Raw genomic sequence first — 22,071 nt, 5'->3', positions numbered from 1 at the left:
AAGACAAACATACAGGCATTAGCAGCCACACTATAAATGAGGAAACTGAGGCTGAGGGTGAGGGGAAGGAAATGAATGTTTATTTCATGCTTACTCTGTACTAGGCACTGAGCTAGGAGACAGGCATTTCTTAATCCTCCCAACATCCTTTGAAGGGATATATAATATTGTCCTCGTGTTTAAGTGAGGCTAATGAGGATCTGAAAAGTCAAGCAACTGCCCCAAGGTCACACAGCCAGTAAATGCCAAAGGTGATATTGGAATAAAGCTCCATCTATCCACTCAAAAGATTGCATGGAGCTGCAGGCTCTGATTTATCTGCTGGCCTACCTCAGTAGCAGCTTTCCAACCAGGCTGATCATCAGAAACACTTCAGGACCTCAAAAAGCAACTACAGTATCTTGAGCATTATTTTCCATGTGTCTGATTCAGTGGGTCTAAAAGAGCCTGAGATAATGCATTTTTAAATAGCTACTTCAAGCAATTTTGATGTTTTGGAAAGCACAGCAGTGAGGCACATAGCTTCTCTTGTAACCCAAGTCTCCTAGGATTTCTTCGGTTCTCAGAAACACAGATCCAGTCCAGCCTTGCATTTACCTCAAGTAACATTGGCCACTGAAACCATTATTCATTCATTCCAGGCTCGATGCTCAGCATTTATTGAGCACTCACTATGTGCAGGCATGGTGCTAGACATTCTGGCTGCAAAAATGAGTAAACCACAGTGCCGGCCTCGAATATCCAGGCAGTAAGGGAGAAAAATATAAACAGAAAATTCCAATTCACTGTGGCAAATATTAGGAGTGCAGACTAAGGGGTCAAGGAAGGCTTTCAAGTAGTGATGCTTAAAGCTCTAAAGACATTAGGAAGGCAAGGAGGGAGTTGGAGGGGTAAGGCATGGGCAGAGGGAACAGCATGGAAAGGCCCAGAGACCCAGAACAACAGGTTCAGGGAGTGATGTGAATGGAATGCCGGGTACCTTGAGAAGAAAACTAGCAGGTGAGCCTGGAAGGGTCAGTGGGAAAAAAAATCACATGAAAGACCTTGTGTGTTGTGCTAAGGAGTTGGACTTTTAAAGTGATGAGAAGCCACTACAGATTTTTAAGCTATTGAGTGACATAATCGATTGTGTTTTAGAAGGGCCACTGACAGAAATGGGAGAGTGAGCTATAAGCAGAGAGGCTGGCAACAGTGGAACAAATTACTTGCAGAATTAAGAATTTATGTATGTCAAAAAAAGCACCATGAACAAAATTAGAAAGCAAAGCACTTGGAAAGCTTATTCGGCATGTTTCTTGACAAAAATAATATTCTTAATAAAATTACATGTTGATAATAAAGGTAAACATACAAAATCATAGAAATAGAAAATTCACAAAGAAAGAAGTACAAATGATCAATAAGCACATGAAGATGTTAATCAGTAACAATGAAAGAAATACAAGTTCAAATACCATTGACATCCCATTGTTTTCCTATCAAATTGAAGAAGACCTGGGAAGTGCTAACCCCCACCATGGGCGGAGAAAACAGGGCGCTCTCAGGGCTGTGATTCAGAGGGTGCTTTGGTACGAACTTTCTGGAGGGCAGTGGCCAACATATGTCAAAATTCTTAAAGATAGACACACAATTTCTTCCTTGGGCTTTTATCCTAAGGAAATAGTGTTAAATATGTGCAAAATGTAGCTACAAGAATGTCTTTTGCAACCTGATTTACAATGAAGATTGGGAACAAATGAAATTATCACTATTAGGAGGTTGGTTACTCAATGAGGACCCATCTGTCTAACAGGGAGGCTGTTGAAAAAGTTTGGCAGACATGCAAAAAAGGTTATGTTCATGATACAGTAAGTGAAGCAGCACAAGGTGCAAAAAGGTGTGTCCATATGCTACCACTTGTGTGTGACAAAAGAATATGTACATATGTTTGAAAATGCTTGAAGGTCTCTGGAAGTATCTATAGGTAATGGGAGGGAAACTAGATGCTGGCAGATGGGGTGGGAAGATTTATTTCTTACTATAGAGATTTTTGTAATTTTTAAATTTTGTGTCTGTGTATGTATTACATATTCTAAAATATAAGCACACATTTTGAAAAGTAAGTTATTAAAGAGTATATATATATATGTGTGTGTGTGTGTATACTGTGTGATCTTTTTGTTAAAAAAAACAACTGTGTATGTGCATGGGTACATTTAACCCAAAAAGAACCATAATATATTTCCAAAATCATTATAATGTTTGTCTTGAGTGCTAGGATTATGGGTTTGGGTTTGTCTTTTTTCTACAATACACACGTGAGGCTTCCATAATCATTACAAGAAAAGTATAATTCCACCCCACCCCCCCAAAGAGTCTATCACAAAAGTCCAAGCAGGAGATGACAAAGTCTGTCAGATCCAGTTTAGTGCTCCAGGTACAGTTCAACAGTGACATCTGCAAACAAAGTGTGTAGTTAAATAACGGTCCCTGGTTTGGGGAGGGGTGGGGAGAGGGAAGTTGTGATTTTGCTTAATAGCTCTGAGGTCTCTGGTGAACAAATGGACAGAAAATTCACCACTCACCCCGAACATCAACTAATACCCCCAGGCAGCTTTCTCCTTTGAGATCATTTAACTTTGGGTCCCAGTGAATGGAGTTCCAATAAGCATGTGCATCTAAGTCGCCAGACAAGCAGACAGCTTGTGCACTTATACTGTGAGGTCCCATGAGGTTGACCTCCCCTACTTTTGGTTTTCACCCTTTCTCTTTGGAAGGACGGCAACAATCTTATCCTCATCTGTCCAGCCCTACCACAACTCAGTCTCTGAGGCAAGTCCTGATCCATTCTGGAAATACTCTCTCAGTTCTTCCTGAATGCAAAACCAAAGGAAGAACCTGCCAGTTTGAACTAGTTCCACCTCCGACCTCCTCTTGTCCTTCAGGGTCTAACAAGCAGTTCGCCACTCACAGACTTTCTGGGTTGGAGGCTTGGGAACAGGGGAGTGTTGCACGTTTGCCCATGCTATGGATCCTGCGGGGTGGTTTTGAATTGGGGTCATGTGGAACCACTTTGGAGGAAGAGGGCAGAGAGAAGGATATGAGAGGTGGGGTAGAATGTGGCAGCTATAACTGCTTTTTCCTTTGCCTCATCCCCAGAGGCTGAGCTACAGGCAAGCGACAGTGGGCCCTTGGCTATTTCTAGCACGTTCTTACAGTCCCCATTGGAAGCCTTTGAGGAACTGTGTGAATATAACCTGTGCTGCTGGCTCCTGCGCCCCTCTGCAGTGATTAAACAAATAACCCGTAATTCACTTTGTGTTTCCTTGCGATCTCTGCCTATAACTGTGCCTCTTCCCCAATGCTGGGGACGGGGTGAGGAAAGCTGGGTGGATGGTTTGGATGCGTGATGACCCATCAGCAGGAGAATGAACAATACACAGAAATAACTGCTGGGTCTCAGCTGTCTTTTCCTGGCCTGTCACTTCCCTTTCCACTAGGGAGTCTAGGGTTAGGGACTTTTGTTTTTTTTTTCTTTTTTGCCTTGGGCATTTTAAATACAAGAAGCAGCTCATGTACCACCCTTGACATAGTCAAGGCTTTTCACCTTAATACACACAGTTCTGCTCTTGAATGGTTGTAAGTGCTCAGTATACTTTTCCAAGCAGCAACTAACCATAGTGTAGTGCATAGCTAGAGCTCTAGAGTCAGACAGACATGGTTCAAACCCTAGCTATTCCACTTAAGGCCATGCAACCTTAGGATAATTAATTTTTCTGGTCTTCATTTTTCTTATCCATCAAATAGAAATGCTATCTCATAAGATAACTGCATGAATGAAATAAGATTATACATGGAAAGATCTGAGGATAGTCCATTTAATAAATGCTAACTATTAACATTATTGCATCTGTATATATTTTAATTGTAACAATACTGTCCCTTTCACTAATCACACAAAAAATACATGAAAGTGCTTTGAAAAATTTAAAGCATCATATAAATTAAAGGTGTCGTTGGTAATAATCTCACATGAATATTTCTCAACTCTTCCACCTCCTTTAAGACTGGGACTAAATCCTGTGTCCCCCAGCGTATTGCACAATGATAGGCAAGTGATAAGCCCTCAGGAAATGTTTCTTATTTGACTGAAGCAACATGGCATAGGGAGCATAGCTGTCAAGAGACGAGGCCGGGATAAAATTAGTTTAAGGCAGGAGAGCCAGTCTGCAGTCATAGTTTATTCACTCAACAAATATTTGTTGAACACATTCTCTGTGCTAGATATTGAGTCCAGCTAATGTCCTTAAAAAGAGGCTGTACGAGTCCCACGAAGTCCCACAAAGCCAAGTCCCTGGGCAGTCTCCCCAACCCCAGCCTACTCTAAAAGCACAAAGGCAGCAGCCAACATTGTATGCTGCTGGACAAACGGCCCATTGCTTTGGGGGAAGCCCCCTCCTGCCTGGCTGTAAGTAGCTCCGAGTGAGTTGGGGGAGGGAGTAAAAGTGGGGGAGTGGGTTGCTTCCCACAGAAATGACAGGAACTGCTGCCTGTTAATTTATTTTTATTTGTACTTAATTAGTCCACAGTTCAGTCCCCCAGTCTATACAATCTCCCTTCCCTAGATGTCATCTCTCCCCTCCCCCATCACCTACGTGGTCAACCCTTGGCCCGCTTGACCCTGCCCTTCTGCTGTCAGGGTGCCTGCTGGGGGCAGGGAGGTGAGGGTGGGAAAATGGCATGTGTAGTTGCCAGAGGGCACTGAGAGTGGGCTTCAATGGCATGTGAATCCTGGCAGAGGCTCAGATCCCCGAGGGGGAGAGAAGAAAGCACAAGCCAAGACAACAAGGGAGGGAGGGCGGGAGGCAGGGGCTGAGGTTACTGCTGAGGGGGTGGGGAAATCCAGTGTACAGATTCACGGTCTCTCGCCTGGCTTAACCAATGCTTATGGTGCTTGTCCCATGCCTGGATTCCTCACTGTTGCCTCGAGATGCTCTGGCCTGTCAGAAAGGTGTGGAGGGTCCAGCCATGGGCTCTGTGCCTGCTGCCTTGGGGACGGTACCCCTGCCAGGCTCTGTCTCTGTCAGAAGCACAGGCACTCCTGGCCTGTGAGAGTCCTCCCTGGCTGTCCCCGCAGAAGTTAGGTCCCTCTCAGTGTCTGACCTAACACAGAAGAGGATACCTCCATTGTCGGGGCAACCCACCAGTTCCAATTTGCATCTCCTTCTTTTCACACTGGGAGTAGGCAGAGAGTTGAGAGGTGGGGGGCTGATGGAAGAAGTGGAGAGAAAGAACCAGAAGCCAGGGCGGGGCTCTCCACCAGGGGATGCCTGGAAGTCCAGGTTCGGCGCAGGTGCAACTCCAGACAGGTGTTGCTACATGGCTTCCTTCTCTCTCTGGGAGCATCTGCTGAGCTTCATTTCTGTCAGCTGGATATACCGAATCACGTTGGTGTCTGTGAAGAGAGAAACACTCCTTAGGGGACACTTGGCGAGGGGAACCCTTGGATCTACATAGAAACCATCCACAGTTGTGTCCGCAGACCATGGCCAGGCCGCACTCGCTCAGCCAAGGCCCAGGACGGCTGAGCGGGCGACCAGGATGTCGACATTTCCGTCATGGCCTCCCCTAGAGGTGTGGACAAGTCACCCTCCCCCACAGACGGCAAGCAAAGGAGAGGAGAAGGAATTTTCCCCTCGGCACCATTAGCGGAGGCTCTCTCTATTTAGAGTTAAACCCCCAACTTCGCTGAGCCTTGTGCTTTTCTGCAAGAAACAACCTCTGTTTTTGAATGCCTACTACATGTCACGTTTTTAACTTTTTTTATCCCATTTAACCCTCATTATACTCATACAAGGTATGTAGCATCATCCTCACCGTGACAATGGGGACAACTGGGCCTTGGAGAGGTTAAATAAGGCCCCCAAGGAGACACATAGTATGTGATGCATCAGACTCCAAGGCCTGCCTGCCCTGGGTCATAATACCTTTTTCATGAAGTTGCTGTAAAGACCAAAATAGGTTAGTTTAAAAGTGCTTAATCTAATGATAAAGAAATATTAGTTGAATGTAATGTATTAAAATTAAAGAGTTTTAAATGACTTTGCTTCATTGTCTTATTTTTCTCCTCACAAGTAGAACTGAACACCTCATCTCAAACTGGGGAATTATCCCCCAATCCCAGTTTTTTGTTTTTTGTTTTTGTTGTTCTTTTTAAAAAATATTTTATTGATTATCTTGTTACTGTAGGCCCAATATTTTCCCCTTTGCTCCCCTCTGTCCAGTGCCCCTCTTCCCTCCAGCAATCCTACCCCTCTTAGTTCATGTCCATGGGTTTTTTGGCTTCACCCTTTCCTATATTATTAACTTCCCCTTGTCTATTTTGTACCAAGTGATTATGCTTCTTAGTCCCTGCATGATATTACCATTTCTCCCCCTTTCCCCTCCCAGCTGATAACCCTCCAAATGATCCCCATACCTATGATTCTGTTCCTATTTTGATTAGTTGGGTTTTGTTTTTATTTTTTATATTCAGTTGTTGATAGTTGTGAGTTTGTCATTTTAGTGTTCACAGTTTTGATCTCCTTTCTCTTAAGTAAGTCCCTTCGACATTTCATATAATAGTGACTTGGTGATGATGAACTCTTTTAGCTTTACCTTGTCTGGGTAGCACTTCATCTGCCCTTCCATTCCAAATGAAAGCTTTGCTGGATGGAGTAATCTTGGTTGTAGGTCCTTGCTTTTCATCACATTGAATACTGCTTGCCAGTCCCTTCTTGCCTGCAAAATGTCTTTTGAGAAATCAGCTGATAGTCTTATAGGGACCTCTTTGTAGGCAACTTTCTGCTTCTCTCTTGCTGCTTTTAGGATTCTCTCTTTATCTTTCACCTTTGGCATTTTAATCATGATGTGTCTTGGTGTGGTCCCCTCTGGGTCCAGCTTGCCCAGGAGGGACTCTCCATGCTTCCTGGGCTTGTATGTCTATTTCCTTCACAAAATTTGGGAAGTTTTCCTTCATTATTTTTTCACATAAGCTTTCGATTTCTTGCTCTTCCTCTTCTCCTTCCAGCACCCCTATGATTCGGATGTTGGCACTTTTAAAGTTGTCCCAGAGGTTCCCAAGCCTCTCCTCATTTTTTCAATTCTTGTTTCCTCATTCTGTACTGCTTGACTGTTTTTTTTCTTCCTTATGTTCCAAATCATTGATTTGAACAACAGTTGTCTTCCCTTCACTATTGGTTTTGTGTGGATTTTCCTTTGTTTCACTTAGCATAGCCTTCACTTCTTCTGTTATTCGTTTGCCATACTCAAGCATACCTGTCAAGCCTGTGAGCATCTTTATCACCAGTGTTTTAAACTCTGCATCTGTTAGGTTGGCTATCTCCTCATCACTTAATTCTCCCAACTGGAACCTTGATCCATTCCCTTTTGGGCCATACTTCTCTGTCTTCTCATCTTGACAGACTCCTGGATTTGTTTGCCTCTGTGTCTTAGGTAGAGTTGTTGCTCCTGTTACATTGTAAGGAGCAGAGCCTTAGAGATTTGTCAGTACAGGGCAACCTATTTCACCACGTTGTGGTGCTGTATTTTGGGGAGGGGTCTGAGAGGGAACAATGCTGCCTGCTCAGCACTCGCCCCTCTTCCAGTAACTTCTCCTACTTCCGTATGAGACCGGTGCCTCTCTAGCTGTTGCCCTGGCTGTTGTTCCCAAAGTGGGTCAGTCTGAGGACGTTCTAGGACTGTGAGGGCCCTTTAAACAAGCAGACTCTGCTGAGAGACTGGCAGCTTCTGCCTCCGCACCAACCCAAACTGGTTTGCACAGTCAGAAGCAATGAGGCTTGATTTTCCCTGGTGCTGGGACCGTGAGCTGCATGGTCTGGTGAGGAGCTGGGAGTGCTCCCCAGGTGTTCCTCTCAACTTTTTAAAACGTGTAACTGTGCTTTCCACCGGCCTGCCCCTGCCACCACACCGTGTCCTCTCCGCCTGGGTTCTGCCCCTCCTACCTGTCTGGATGAGTATTTCTTCTTTATATCTTTGTTTGTTGGACTTCCATGCAGTTTGATTTTCTGGAACTTCTGGTTGTCTCTAGTTGTCTTAGTTGTGGAGGGAGACGCAGCATATCTGTCTATGCCTCCATCTTGGCCAGAAATCCCAATCCCAGTTCTTAAATTAGGGAGCAGGGCATGACATGGAATAGCTGCTTAGCTCTGCACATACCAGCACCTAAGAGTGACAGGGCTGCTTGAGATGTTTACTTCCAGAAGTAGAAATGAATGCTGTAGAATATGCAAAGAATGCCAGGGGCATGGCATCCAGAACAGTACCGGCACATAGTAGGTGTCAAAGAAAATTCTGTCAAATGAATCCAGTTCTGAATCCTCTAGTGGGTTACAGTACAGTTGGGGGAACGAGATGGATATACAGAAAACTAATCAACACATAAAAAGAAAGAGATTAGTGTCCTGACACAAATAAAGAAAAAAGTATACATTTGGATATTTGCAAATTGATACCAAAGTTCTTAAAGACTTCTTGAAAGGAGAAGTGCATCTAAAAAAATCGGCCACATGAACAACATCAAGTCAAAATCATTGTTGAAATGTTACCTTTTCAGAGAGGCTCTTTCTCACCACCAGGTCTACAATAGCACCCCATGTACTCTTGATCCTTTTACTCTGCTTTATTTACTTCATAGCACTTAATGCTACTAAATATTACATTATCTATTTGTCCATTTGCTTATAGTCCATCTTCCTCCATTATAAGATAAACTCCTTGAAGGTAGCAACTTTCTTTCGTTCACTGCTATCTACCCAGCACCTAGAGTAGTTCTTGGGCCATTGTAACTACTTAATAAGTATCTGTGGAGTGAATGACTGGCTGAGCTATGGATATGAATTTAAGCAAATGGTACAGATAATGTGCATTCTAAGGAATGGGATCTGATTGGGGAAGTCAGAGCATGCTTTCTGGAAGATACTGGGCTTAGCACCAAAATTATTCCTTTGTATTCTGTCTTGCCAACTCTATGAGCTCTGCAAAAGTAGGGGCCACATCCCTGGTGCCCAGCACAAATCTTGGCTCATTATAAGAATTCAATATGTATTTATTGAACAAGTGAAGAAAGCTGGATTCTGGGTTGGAGAAAACAAAAAAATTATATTGTATTTTGAGAGAAGATGCACCCAAGCTCCCTGGAACCTGGACCCCAGCCAAGTGCATGAACTGTTTGCTCTCCTCATTCCAGGTCCTAGCACTCAGCTGCCCACTAATTTGCCATTTTTCTGTCTGCCTGGACTACACCATGAAAGCTGTCCATCTCACTGAGATGGCCCCAGGAGCTGCCAGAGGGGGACTGACAATTAGAAAACATCAATTTTTGCCTTACCTGTTGGCTGTCGGGTTCTTGCTTCTTTCAGGTAGTACAGTGCTTCGTCATAGTCCCCAAGGTGATAGAAGGCCACACCAGACCGATAAAGGGCTTTGAAGTTCTCCCCTTCCTTTTTCAGGACTTTGAGGCAATACTCCTTGACTCGTTCATAGTTTACCAGTTCAGCCTGGAGCAGGCAGGCTATAAAAGAAGAGAGAAAGAAGGGGAAATGCCATCAACACACAACAGTAGGCTCTGAATGTCTCTCTTTGGTTCTTTCTCCCCAACCAGAGAAGGTTTAGGAGTGTTGGGGCTTTACATGAGGGTTTGTGCCATGAACTATGTCATCAAATAATCCTGGGTTATAGGGCCCAGTTTCATCACCAACAAGTTGTGTGACCTGGAGCAAGCTACTTAGTCTTATGGATTGAATTGTGCCTCCCCACTCCCGCAAAAGATACGTTGGATTCTGAACCCCTAGTATGTCTGCATGTGACCTCATTTGGAAATAGAGTCTTTATAAAAGTAATCAAGTTACAAAGAGGTCATTAGGGTGGGTTCTAATCCAATATTACTGATGTCTTTATAAAAAGGATGCTATAGGCTCAATATTTATGCCCTCCCCCTGCCCCAAAATTCATGTGTTGAAAACTAATTCCCAATATGGAGGTGGGGCCTTTGGGAGGTGAAGGTGGAGTTTTCATGATCGAGATTGGTGCCCTTATAAAAGAGACCTCAGAGAGCTCCTTCACCCCTTCTGCCTTGTGAGGACACAGTGAGAAGACAGCCATCTAAGGAACAGGAAGCAGGTCCCCGAGTCTCCCAGTGGCTTGATCTTAGACTTCTCAGCCTCCAGAACTGTGATAAACAAGGGGTTGTTGTTGGAGCCATGTGGTCTATGGTATTTTTGTTATAGCAGCTGAAATGGATGAAGACAAAGGGGAGGTTTGGACACTGAGACAGACACACAGAGGAAAGATCATGTAAAGAGACATAGGGAGACATTTACAAGCCAACCAGCCCCAGAAGCTAGGAGAGAAGCATCGAGCATATTCTCCCTCATTGCTCACGGAAGGAGCTGGCCCTACCAACACCTTGACCTTGGACTCCTAGCTTCCGGAAGTGTGAGACAATAAATTTCTATTGTTTAAGTTGCCAGTTTGTGAGACCTTTGTTGTGACATCCCTAGGAATAAGCTACAAGAGGCAATCACAATAGTAACCATGGCTAAAAGTTGTCTAGTGTTTACCTTGTGCCAGGTGCTTGCCTCATTGCTTTACTTACATGACCTAATATAATCCTTGGAATACTATGGTGCAGATCCTACTATTATTCCCATTTTTCAGATGAGGAAGCTGAGGCTCAGAGCTTGAGTAATTTCCCAAGGTCACACACATTATGAAAATGGCGAGGCTGAGATTTAAATCCATGCTGTCTCACTCCAGAGCCCAAGTTCTTTATTGAATTGTTGTTGGGAGGATTATATAAAATCATGGTCATAAAGTGTTTAACACATGACTTGGCACATAGTAAGTACCCAAAGTGTTATTTAATATTATTATAATTCTTTTCAGCCCTGACCCCTTGCAAGGACAACTGTCTCTGACTTTCTTCAAGTCCTCTTTCATACATGTTTGTCTCTGCAATTTCTGGTGGCAGAGACCTTCTGATAGGCTAGTGCCTGGCCCCATAGAGTCGTCCCTCTCCCCTCCCCCATGGACACGAGGAAGTGAAGGCTGGCAGGTGCCTATGGGGCGTTCCTTTCTGTTCCACAGTCTGCTATCTCCCCTTGAAGCTTTCTCTCACGGATCAGCCACAGGGCCGGGACCAGGGTGAGGAAACTTGTATGAGCCTGGAAGTGGTCACCTCCCAAAACTTGGGACCCCAGGAGCCTCACTTGCCTCACCCCAATCCCAGCCCTGCTGACCTACCTCCACTTCCCCTCTATCACTCAAATACTAAATAGGCATGGACTGAGAGTTGGAGGCACAGGTGTGCTTCTACTAAGCAAATAAAAACAGAGTTAGGAGGCAAAATGGCTCCTTCCCGCCAAGACCTGGTTGTGTGGGGTGAGAGAGAGGGCTCCCCCTTCTTTGGAAGAACCATCCTCAGATAGAGGCCAGTCACTGAGTTTAATCTTCAGGGGCCTAACTTCAGCTGTTTTGATCCTTTAAATAACTTCCCAGGGATCAGAATGGCTGATTAAGAGACCAGGCCGTTCCTGGGGTATTGTGGGCAACACAAAACAAAACACATCTTTTTTCAGTGTGAGGAGGAGGTGAACCACAGTTTTCCCAGAGAAGGTGTGAGAACCAGGGAAGTGGAAGAGAATGGGCCCAGATCTAGAAACTGACCCATCAGGTTTCGCTGGCCACAGGGTAGAATGTCAAACAAGTCGACCAAAGCGACTGAAGCAACCAGCTGCTAACCTGGGGGCCTGGGTGTGGGCGGCTGTGGTCACAGACGATCTCTATCTGCTGACACGCCATGAGACTATCCCCACTGAGCTGATGCCACTAGCGCCCCTCCTGCTCCCCACCCCCTGCTCAGCAGGCTGGGAGGGGTTCCTGTCCTGAGGTTCCTGCGTGTGAACCTTTGGCTGCTACCTGTGAGGGATTGCTCCCAGAGCTAAAGGATTTCCTGTTTGTAGCTTCCCCACGCCCCATTTGATGTGATCTTGCCTCTCCCCGTCCAGCCCTCCACCTTCCAACAGACACTTCTGTTTGCTGACCTGAGTAGTCTAGGATATGAACCTTCGTTTTTTTTAAAAAAACAGTTTTTTAACATCTAAAATGGGGGGGGGGGGTGCTGGGGGAGCAAAGAGGCCTGGAAATGGAAAAGATCCCTCCTCCCCCAGAGCAAAAGGAACAGACAGCAATCAATTTCTGGGACACATTTGGTGAAAATGTCTCTAACTCCCCTACAGAGCTGGCGGGAACTGTGATACATGGGTGGGGGCCAGGGTTCAGACCTGGTGGGAGGTGAGCCAGGCAGCTTACAGGGTGTGGAGCCCCTGCTGGCACCAGAGGCAGAGCCCAGGAAGACAGAGAAATCTAGAGTTAGCTCAGGTCCAAATGCGCTGCCATCCAGATAAGGACCCAGGGATGGTAGGGGTGCCAGGCCAGAGCTCTTAAGAGGGTCTGAAGTGGAGGGGGTAAGAGAATCTGGAAAGCTGCCCTCAACCCTACCTACAGGTAATTTTTAGGCACTGCTCTAGTTTGGCTGAGGAGCTATTAGGGATCCATATAACAAACCCATGGGCTAAATAAACGGAGATGTTCCGAAGGCACATTTTTGAGCTGAGAAGGTTGAGAAGGAGAGGTTGACCAGCAGTTTGCTGACGTTCCTTCCCCGTCCCTGTGCCCATTAACCAGGGTCCAGGGGCTGCAGTGGACACTTAGAACAGGTCAGGTTGTCCCATAGCTGTGCCTTCATCTCAGTTTTAATCCCTTATACTATGTCAGAGGTGCTACTCCATACCGTAGATATACTATGGCTTTTAATCTTCACAGTAACTCTATGAAACAGGTTCTATTTTTATGTTTGTTTGTTTTACAGAGGATGAAACCCAGCTCCATAGAAATTAAGTAACTTGCTAAAGGTTACCCAACTAGGAGGTGGTAGAATTATGAGGTCCACCCACTTCTGCAAGGCTCCTAACACTGTGCTCTTGACCATGAGTGTCTTGTGAGGCTGCATTCGAAGCCTTTGGACAGGTCACCTGTGTAAACTACCTTCTGTGTTCCATGGTCATCAAGGCAAAAAGTGATGCCAAACTGTACTGGGCAGCTTACAGGGCACTGGGATCAAGTGATGAACCAAACACTGCATCTTGGAGCTGATGGATGGTAGGGGGAGGAAGGCAGATGTCACATTACCTTAGATACTCCCATGTGCCTAGAGCCGTGAAGGAGCAGGTATAAATGGAGGGAAGAGCACTCTACCAGTATAAAGTACCATGGGAGGGCTTCTTGGAAGAAGTGGTATTTAAGATGAGTTCCAACCTCAGCTATGAACATTTTACGCTGGATAATTTCTTGTTATAGGGGGATGCCCTGTGCCTTGTAGGATGTTTAGCAATGTCCCTGGCTTCTACCGACTAGAGGCCAGTATGACAACCAAAAAAGGTGTCTCCAGATATTGTCAAATGTTTTCTAGGGGGTAAAATCGCCCCTGTTAGAGGGTCACTGATGTAGAGGGAAAGGAGAAAACGTTTTCTGGGCAGAGCCAGGAGAAGCTGGGAAAGCAAGACAAAGCCAACGCATAGACTCTTACAGTCCTGTTGAGGATCTGAGACTTTATTCTTGGGGCAAGAGTGGATTTGTATGATGAAATGATGGTGACTAGGTTGACTCAAGTGGAGGTAGGAGAGAGGGATTAACTTAAGTGCCATATGGGAGATAGAACTGGTGAGCATTAGGGAGCCCCTGAAATGCTTTCCCCCTGTTGTGACATCCATGTGGGTAGAGCCCTTCATCCAGGACCATCACTGTGGATGCATTGATGATCCAGGGCTGTTCATCCATTGTTTGTAACCTGGTGTCTATTTGAATTAAAGTTTATAAGATGACAGTCTCTGTCCTCCGCTATATAGCATGGATCAATGTTTTAAAGAGGAATGGGCCGGGAATCAGAAGAGCTGGATTCTAGCCCCACCTTTGCCACTAGCCAGCATTAGGAAAATCACATTCCCTCCCTGGATCTCATTTTCCTATCTATAAAAAGAGGGGCCTGCATTTCACTAAATAATTTCTGTTCTTCTTTCAAAGGAATTCTCTTCTCCCTGTTACTTACGGGGAGGCATCTTCTGCTGGGAATGACAGTCAGAGCTGATAGAGCAGTCATGCAATGGTCTCCTGCTATGGGGAGATTTTTTTATTTTTTATTTTATTTTTTATTTTTGCATAGAGATTGGATTTTGTTCTGATGTGGTCTTTCCAAGATAAGGCTCTGGGGCAGGATCTTCCCTGAAGGGTGTAAGCACCACATGTGAGACAGTCTCAAGCAGAGGAGGCTGTGGGCTTGGGAAGGCAGGTCTCAGGCTGGATGGAGAGGGAGCTTGTTCCCATCTATGACTTCAACTGAGTGTATATTTGGATTCAAAGCTGTGCTCATTCAGCCCAGAAGGGGTGCAGGGTGGGGAGGCCCATCCACATGAAGATGGACGCGGTCACCAGGACAAGCACATCAACAAGCTCTTTTGAAAGAAACATTACTAACCTCCTGGACTGTGAGTCTTTTGACAAGACAGAATAAATATTGCGGCTTAGAATCAGCCAAGCTGTGGACACCTAGGGCAAGCTTCTCTTCATGTTTGGGAAGAAGTGCTAGGAGAGCAATGGCCTTCCCTGAGCCTGAGATGGTGAGAGCAGTGGTGGCCAGTGCAACTTACAAGAGAAAGGAAGATTTGGGGGGACAAGAATAAGGGCTGCAGATCTCCAACTACCCCTCCCATGCAGCAATTCCTCTTCCACTGTCCATCTTGGGTGCTGAGGGTATGTTTCTATGGAAACGACCAGCAGGCTTTCTTAAGGGGTCTGTGGTAGGAAAAGTTAGAGAAAGAGCTGCACACTCATGCCCTCACACAAAGGAAATCATCTGGTGTTCCCCAAAGCAGCCACACTGAGACCTCAGGCTAAACCATGTCAGGTTCTCATGGCTCTGGCTCCTGTTTTCTGTTCTTCCTGGTGCGTGCAGGGCACAGTGCCACTCATTGGCATGAGATGAAGGGAAACTGGATGACAGGAGAGGAACAAGTTTCTGTAGCCATCAGTTTGCAGCTGATTCATTGTAGTTTGCCCTCACCTGCTGAACAGAAGGGAGGCACGGGCTGCATGGGGGCAAGGGGGGGCATTGGGGGCCAGGAGTGAGCAGAAGGAACCTACTCTATGAGGCTGCCTCAGTGTTATGGGTTGAACTGTGTCCTCCCAAAAAGGTATGTTGGAGTCCTCAGAATATGAAGCTATTTGGCGAGAGGGTTTTTACAGAGGTAATCAAGTCAAAATTAGGTTATTAGGGTGGACTGGACCCTAATTCAAAATGCCTGGAGTCCTTATCAGAAGGAAGAAATCTGAACCCAGAGACAGACACACACAGGAGAGACAATGTGAAAAGACACAGGGAGAAGACGGCCATCCACACACCAAGGAACGCCTGAGGTCTCAAGAAGGCAGGAGAGGAGCGAGGAACAGATTCTCCCTCACAGACAGCAGGAAAAATCACCCGTCAACACCTTGATCTTAGAATGCTGGCCTCCAGAGCCGGCAGACAATACATTCTTGTTATTTTAAGCCACCGAGTCTGTGGTACTTAGTTACAGCAGCCTTGGGAAGCTAATACACCCTGTTGGTCATTCCTCTGGGAGGTGTGACCAAGAGGTAGCTATTACATTACAGAGGGAAGTTTTCCCAAAAGTTTACCAGATTTTTTTATTGATTATGTTGTTACAGTAGTCCCAATTTTTCCCCCTTTGCTCAGTAACCCCCTTCCCCTAGCAATCCCACCCCACTTAGTTCATGTCCATGGGTTGTGCATATAAGTTCTTTGGCTTCACCCTTTCCTATATTATTCTTAACTTCCCCCTGTCTATTTTGTACCAACTAATTATGCTTCTTAGTCCCTGCACCATTTCCCCATTTCTCCCCCTTCCCCTCCCAGCTGATAACCCTCCAAATGATCCCCATACCTATGATTCTGTTCCTATTCTGGTTTGCTTAGTTGGATTTTGTTTTTATTTTTTAGATTCAGTTGTTGATAGTTGTGAGTTTGTTGTCATTTTAGTGTTCATAGTTTTGATCTTTTTCTAAAATAAATCCCTTTAGCATTTCATATAATAATGGCTTGGTGATAATGAACTCTTTTAGCTTTACCTTGTCTGGGAAGCACTTCATCTGTCCTTCCATTCCAAATGAAAGCTTTGCTGGATAGAGTAATCTTGGTTGTAGGTCCTTGCTTTTCATCACATCGAATACTACTTGCCAGTCCCTTCTTGCCTGCAAAGTGTCTTTTGAGAAATCAGCTGATAGTCTTATAGGCACCCCTTTGTAGGTAACTGTCAGCTTTTCTCTTGCTGCTTTTAAGATTCTCTTTATCTTGACTCTTCGGCATTTTAATTATGATGTGTCTTGCTGTGGTCCTCCTTGGGTCTAGCTTCTTTGCTTCCTGGATTTGTATGTCTATTTCCTTAACCAAATTTGAGAAGTTTTCCTTCATTATTTTTTCACATAAGCTTTCAATTTCTTGCTCTTCCCCTTCTCCTCTGGCACCCCTATGATTCGGATGTTGGCATTTTTAACGTTGCCCCTCTCCTCATTTTTTTCAATTCTTGTTTCCTCATTCTGTACTGCTTGACTGTTTTTTTCTTCCTTATGTTCCAAATCATTGATTTGAACAACAGTTTTCTTTCCTTCACCATTGGTTTTGTGTGGATTTTCCTTCGTTTCACTTAGCATAGCCTTCACTTCTTCTGTTATGCGTTTGCCATACTCAAGCATACCATACCTGTCAAGCCTGTGAGCATCTTTATTATCAGTGTTTTGAATTCTGCATCTGTTAGGTTAGTTATCTCCTTGTTGCTTAGCTCTCCCACTGGAACCTTGATCTGTTCCCCCTGTTGGGCCATAGTTCTCTGTCTCCTCATCTTGACAGGCTCCTGTGTTTGTGTGCCTCTGTGTCTTAGGTAGAGCTGTCGCTTCTGTTACATTGTAAGGGGCAGAGCCTTAGGTATTCGTCAGTACAGGGCGACCCATTTCACCACATTGTGGCACTGTATGTGGAGGAGGGGTCAGAGAGAGAACAGTGCTCCTTGCTCAGCACTTGCCCCTTTTCCAGGCACATCTCCCACTTTTGTATGGGACTGGCGCCTCTCTAGTTGCTGCCCTATACATCGTTCCCAGAGTGGGTGGGTCTTCGGATGTTCTAGGACCGTGGGGGCCCTTTAAACAAGCGGACTTTGCTGAGAGACTGGCAGTTTCTTCCTCCGCCCCAACCCCCACTGGTTTTCACAGTCAGAAGCAATGAGGCTTGTTTTTCCCTGGCACTGGGACTGTGGGCTGTGTGGTCTGGTTGGGTGCTGGGAACATTCTCCAGTTGTCCCTTCCCACTTTTTAAAACGTGTGGCTGCGCTTTCTGCTGGCCTGCCGCTGCTGCTGCTGCCGCTGCCGCTGCCACCACACCGCGTCCTCTCTACCCTGGCTCCACCCCTCCTACCTGTCTGGATGAGTATTTCTCCTTTATATCTTTGTTTGCTGGACTTCCATGCAGCTTGACTTTCTGGAACTTCTGGTTGTCTCTAGTTTTGAGGTAGTTGTATTCCTTCTTAGTTGTGGAGGGTGACCCAGCATGTCTGTCAAGGCCTCCATCGTGGTCGGAAGTCTAGATTTTTAAAATTGGTTTCCAAATGCATTTCAAAGGGCAACAACCTAGTAATAAAGTAGAAGGAGCCCGGGTCTGGACAGAGGGAGCATTTAGAGTATTGAACTGCTGGTATAGGTTATAACCAAACTGAATCGGCACACAGTATTGTGCCAGTCCTGGGGTGTCCTGGCTGAACATCAATAGTGGATCTGGAGACAAAGTCCAGGGCTGGAAGCCAAGCTCTGCCACCTACTAGCCCAGGCATTTGGGCATGTTACTTAATCTCTCTGGGTCTTGCTCTTCTCATGTTTTAAATGGATATGATACCCACTTTGTGGGAGCCCTTGTGATGATAAAATGAGATAATTAATATGTTATGAGTCTCACACGGTGCTGGGTACTCAAACTGATTCCCATAAATGCTAGTTCTTCAGGAAAGCATTGGTTAAATATGGTTTCTCCAGCAACATGTACTTTCGTCAGGCAGAATTTCCCTTTTGAGTCCTACACACAAGGTATGATACACATGTGAAGCTACAGCTTAATGTAAAGAAAGATTTCAAGACTAGGTCAGATACATTTTGGGGGTGATTGAAAGGCTTCTCGATGGCAGAGCCATGGGAAAATAGAGTGTACAGTAAAATGAGGGTAACATTTACTGAGGAGGCCCCGTCTCCAGGGCTGCAGTGACCGCTCAATTTCACCTCTCCAGGAAAGCTCTGGTGGCCTCTTTTGCATACACAAGTGTTTGCCTTTGGAGTCTGCAAACAATTCTCTTCTTTTGATTTCTCAGTTTTGTTTCATGGTCCAGGATGTACGTAAACTCACACTTGCCACAAATGTCTCCCAAACCTAGTCCTGATGCTTGGCTTTACTCACCAGTTTTCCTTTCAAAGGTGCCTATACCCTATTAGGGATGGGGGGGGGGTACATGCAAAGAACATTGCAAAAGCAGCTTTGCAGCCAGGAAAGGAGGGTGGGGGGAAAGAATGGGGTGAGGGTCTGGGCCTGTTTTCTTCTCACAGGTTAGACAGCCTCTGAGTCAACAGCTGGTTCTACCCCCACCCCTCCTCACCCCAAACATTTGTGCTGCCTGCTCCATCCTCTCAGCCCTTTCTCTCATCAAAAATGGATGAGTGGATTCCACAGCCAGGATCTGGCTGACAGCTATGGGTGGGGTGGGGGGGTTGGACCCAAAGTGGCTGGGCTTCTCTGGAGTCCTCATATTCAGGAGAGTCTACAGCCATACCACCCTGAACATGCCCGATATCATCTAATATCAAGGACAGCTAGAAGCCCTAAAACCCAGAGTGGCAGGGAAATCAATAAGTCTGTTTCCTGCGTCTAGAGGGCACGAGATAACCTATGAGGGAAGAGGCAACTATTTTAGCGAAGAAGTCGCTGTCCAGGTTTGGTGCCTCTGAACTAGTTGACTCAAGGCCATGTCCCTAGCGCTGGCACTCACTCATGTGTCATTGAGTTAAAACTCCTCCCTTCTCAGGGTCTCAGTGTTGAAGTAGGTGAAAATGAAGGTACATAATTATGGTTGCTAGCTACCTTTTTCCTTGAAGGCTTATTGGCAGCATGGAAAAAGTCAGTGCCTCCCAAGCACCAGGCCCTGACATCTTAGCAGAACCCCATCAACAAGTGTTTCTCATGAAAGCACCTGTGGAAGCTTATTTAACATGGACAGTCCCAAACCCCATGCCCAGCAATGCAGATGTGCAGATTCCTGAGGGTTAAGGTGAAGCCCAGTAAGCCACATTTTTAATAACTCCCCAAATGGCTCTTACGGGTGGGCATGTTTACCCCCTGAGCTGGTATATTCTAGCACTTTGGATATGTTTCTTAAGGATCATTCAGTTGGTTAAACTAAGAGAACCCAGGACAGCCATGGGGAGCTCCAGGATTACCCACTAGGCAAATAGGCCCCAGATGGCCAAGTTCTAAAGGTGGAAAATCTACATGTGTGGGCAAACAATTTTTCTCAGACAGTCAGCTTGTGGCATGTTAGGCTGTCCACTTCTTAGTGATTGGAGACTTCTCACCAGAAAGGAAGAAGAGCCCAGGCCAGGGAAATGGGGAAGCAGAAGGCTGAGGTGCTCCATGATGAGCTCAAGAGCATCTAGCCTGGCACCTCTAGGGGGCTTTCATCCATCCTCCTAGAAGGGGAATAAGAGTAAGAGCAGGTCACTTTTATTAAGCATGAATGGGCCAGACACTGAGGTTCTAGTGTTTTTCCCCTTTTCCAGATGGAAACACCGAGGCTCAATGAAGTTCAGTCACTTCCCCAAGGCCACAAAGCTAATAAGAGTCCGGGCTAGGAATTGAACCTAAACCTTCTGGCACCCAAGGCTGTGCTCTTAAGCATTATGCACACTGCCCTCCTAGGGCACTCAACTGCCTATACTGAATTTTAACTCAGTTCCTTCATTAGGTAGTTTTGAGGCCTGAGTTCTGATTCTTGTGAGGCTTATGTGTGAGACCCCGTGGTGCCAGACTGTGTTCACTTTGTATGTATAAGTCTCATCTGGAAACTTCCTATAGAACACTGCAGAACCCTCTACCCTACTTGTTCCTGTGCATCCAAAAAGAAACCAAGTGCAGAGTTTCCACCAACATTTTTTTTTAAGTTCTAAAACCACCAAGATCTCCAATTTCATTGACAGCCTACTGTTCCCCTAATACAGCTGACTTGACACATCTCTGGTTTCTTCCTGAAACAGCACCTATTTTACTTGGTGCTTGCAAACGAACCTCCACAATACAGTTTTTAATTGAACCTTTTTTTTTTTTTTTAGGTCGTTGTAGCTTAACATACAATTGTGAGAAATACTACAGGGAGATCCCCTATGCCTTTTACCCAGTTTTCTCCCAATGGTATCATCTTATAAAACCACAGTACAATATATGGACTACATATATTGACACTGATACAATCCACAGCTCTTATTCAGATTTACTTGACTGTACTTGAACTAGAGTATGTATGCGTTTAGTAATACACGACTTTATCACATATGTAGGTTCCTCTACTTCCAAAGTTAAGGTACAGAAAGTCCCATCACCATAGGACCCTCCTGTTGCCCTTTTATAACTACATCTGTGTCTGTCCTGTTATTGCACCTCATCTTTAACCCCTGGCAACCTCTAATCTGTTCTCCATTTCTAAAATTTTGGCATTCCAAAGTGTTATATAAATGGGACCATACAGTATGAAGTCTTTTGGAATTGACTTTTTTTTCTCTTAGCCTGATCTCCCTGAGATGCATCCAAGTTGCTGCATGGATCAGTAGTCCATTCCTTTTCATTGCCAAGTAGTAGTCCCTGGCATGGATGTCCATGGTTCATCTGACCATTCATCTGATGAAAGACATCTGGGCTGCTTCCAGTTTGGGGTTATTATGAATAACGCTTCTATGAACATTCATGGACAGCTTTCATTTCTCTAGGATAAATGCTAAGAGTACAATTCCTGGGTCACAAGGGAAAGCATTCAGTCTCTCACTATTAAGTACAATGTTAGCTTTAGTTGTTGTTTTCTTTTTTTTTTTTTTGTAGATGTTCTTCATAAAGATCAGGTACTTTCCTTCTATTTCTAACTTGCTAAGAAATTATTATTTTTCTGTTACCTGTGGATTTTAGCACATTCCCACCTAATGGTAATGCTTGCACATAGCATGTTGGATAGTCTTTTTCTAACAAGGTATGATCACCCAGTGGACCCTTTGGTTTTCCAAAGAATAACATTATTTTTCACAGCCACATACTAGGATCGGGAGATTTCCATCATTGCAGTTATTAATGAAACATGTCTTCTTTGCCCTTCCAAACAAGCATCTGTCAGGCATATTCAAATCCCCACACAGTGAAACCACATCATAGTGGTTTGTAGATATTGTGTGCTCAGTAAGTAGCAACACCTAACATTTATGTGGTGGTTTACAACTCACTTGACCTGCACAGTGACTCTGAGAAACAGGTATCATTAGCCTTGCTCCCAGAAGCTTCTGGAGGTCTGGGGAAGTTAAGTGACATGCAGAGGCCATTTGACCTGTGGGGAAAGAACCAGGCTTGTCTAAGGCCAAGTCACATGTTGGTTCCATTCCTGCAGAGCTGGTGGTAGAGTGGAAACACTGATCTCTGAAGGTCTCTGCCCAGCCCAAGGCCCTGAGAAGCTATGACAAACGGAGGGTGGCAGTGTCTTTGTTCATGCCATCCCTGCCTGGCCTGGCACCCAGATGAAGAGTTCTCCCACTACTGCCCTGGCTTTATCTAGTGGACCGAATCTCCTCCAATTCCATTCACTTTCATGTCTGACCTCCTGTTTCTTCTGATCCTGCACATCTTGCACCTGATTCAAGCAC

At 45.2% G+C, this 22,071-nt stretch overlaps 1 protein-coding gene across 1 annotated transcript in view; it reads right to left on the bottom strand.

Moving 5' to 3' along the window:
• Positions 1-4,200: 4,200 nt before the first annotated feature.
• Positions 4,201-22,071, bottom strand: part of TTC9 (tetratricopeptide repeat domain 9) — a 32,050-nt gene continuing 14,179 nt past the window's right edge. Inside the window, exons 2-3 of the mRNA XM_090271072.1 lie at positions 9,368-9,550; positions 4,201-5,434 (exon numbers count right to left, since the gene is read on the bottom strand). Of these exons, the coding sequence (XP_090127198.1) occupies positions 5,355-5,434; positions 9,368-9,550 (263 nt within the window). The 3' untranslated portion in view covers positions 4,201-5,354. The remainder of the gene's footprint in view (positions 5,435-9,367; positions 9,551-22,071) is intronic.

This window comes from Furipterus horrens, unplaced genomic scaffold (assembly GCF_987537825.1).
Source record: "Furipterus horrens unplaced genomic scaffold, mFurHor1.1.pri manual_scaffold_3, whole genome shotgun sequence".
NCBI lineage: Eukaryota > Metazoa > Chordata > Mammalia > Chiroptera > Furipteridae > Furipterus > Furipterus horrens.
This window is presented reverse-complemented; position numbering and strand designations above follow the sequence as displayed.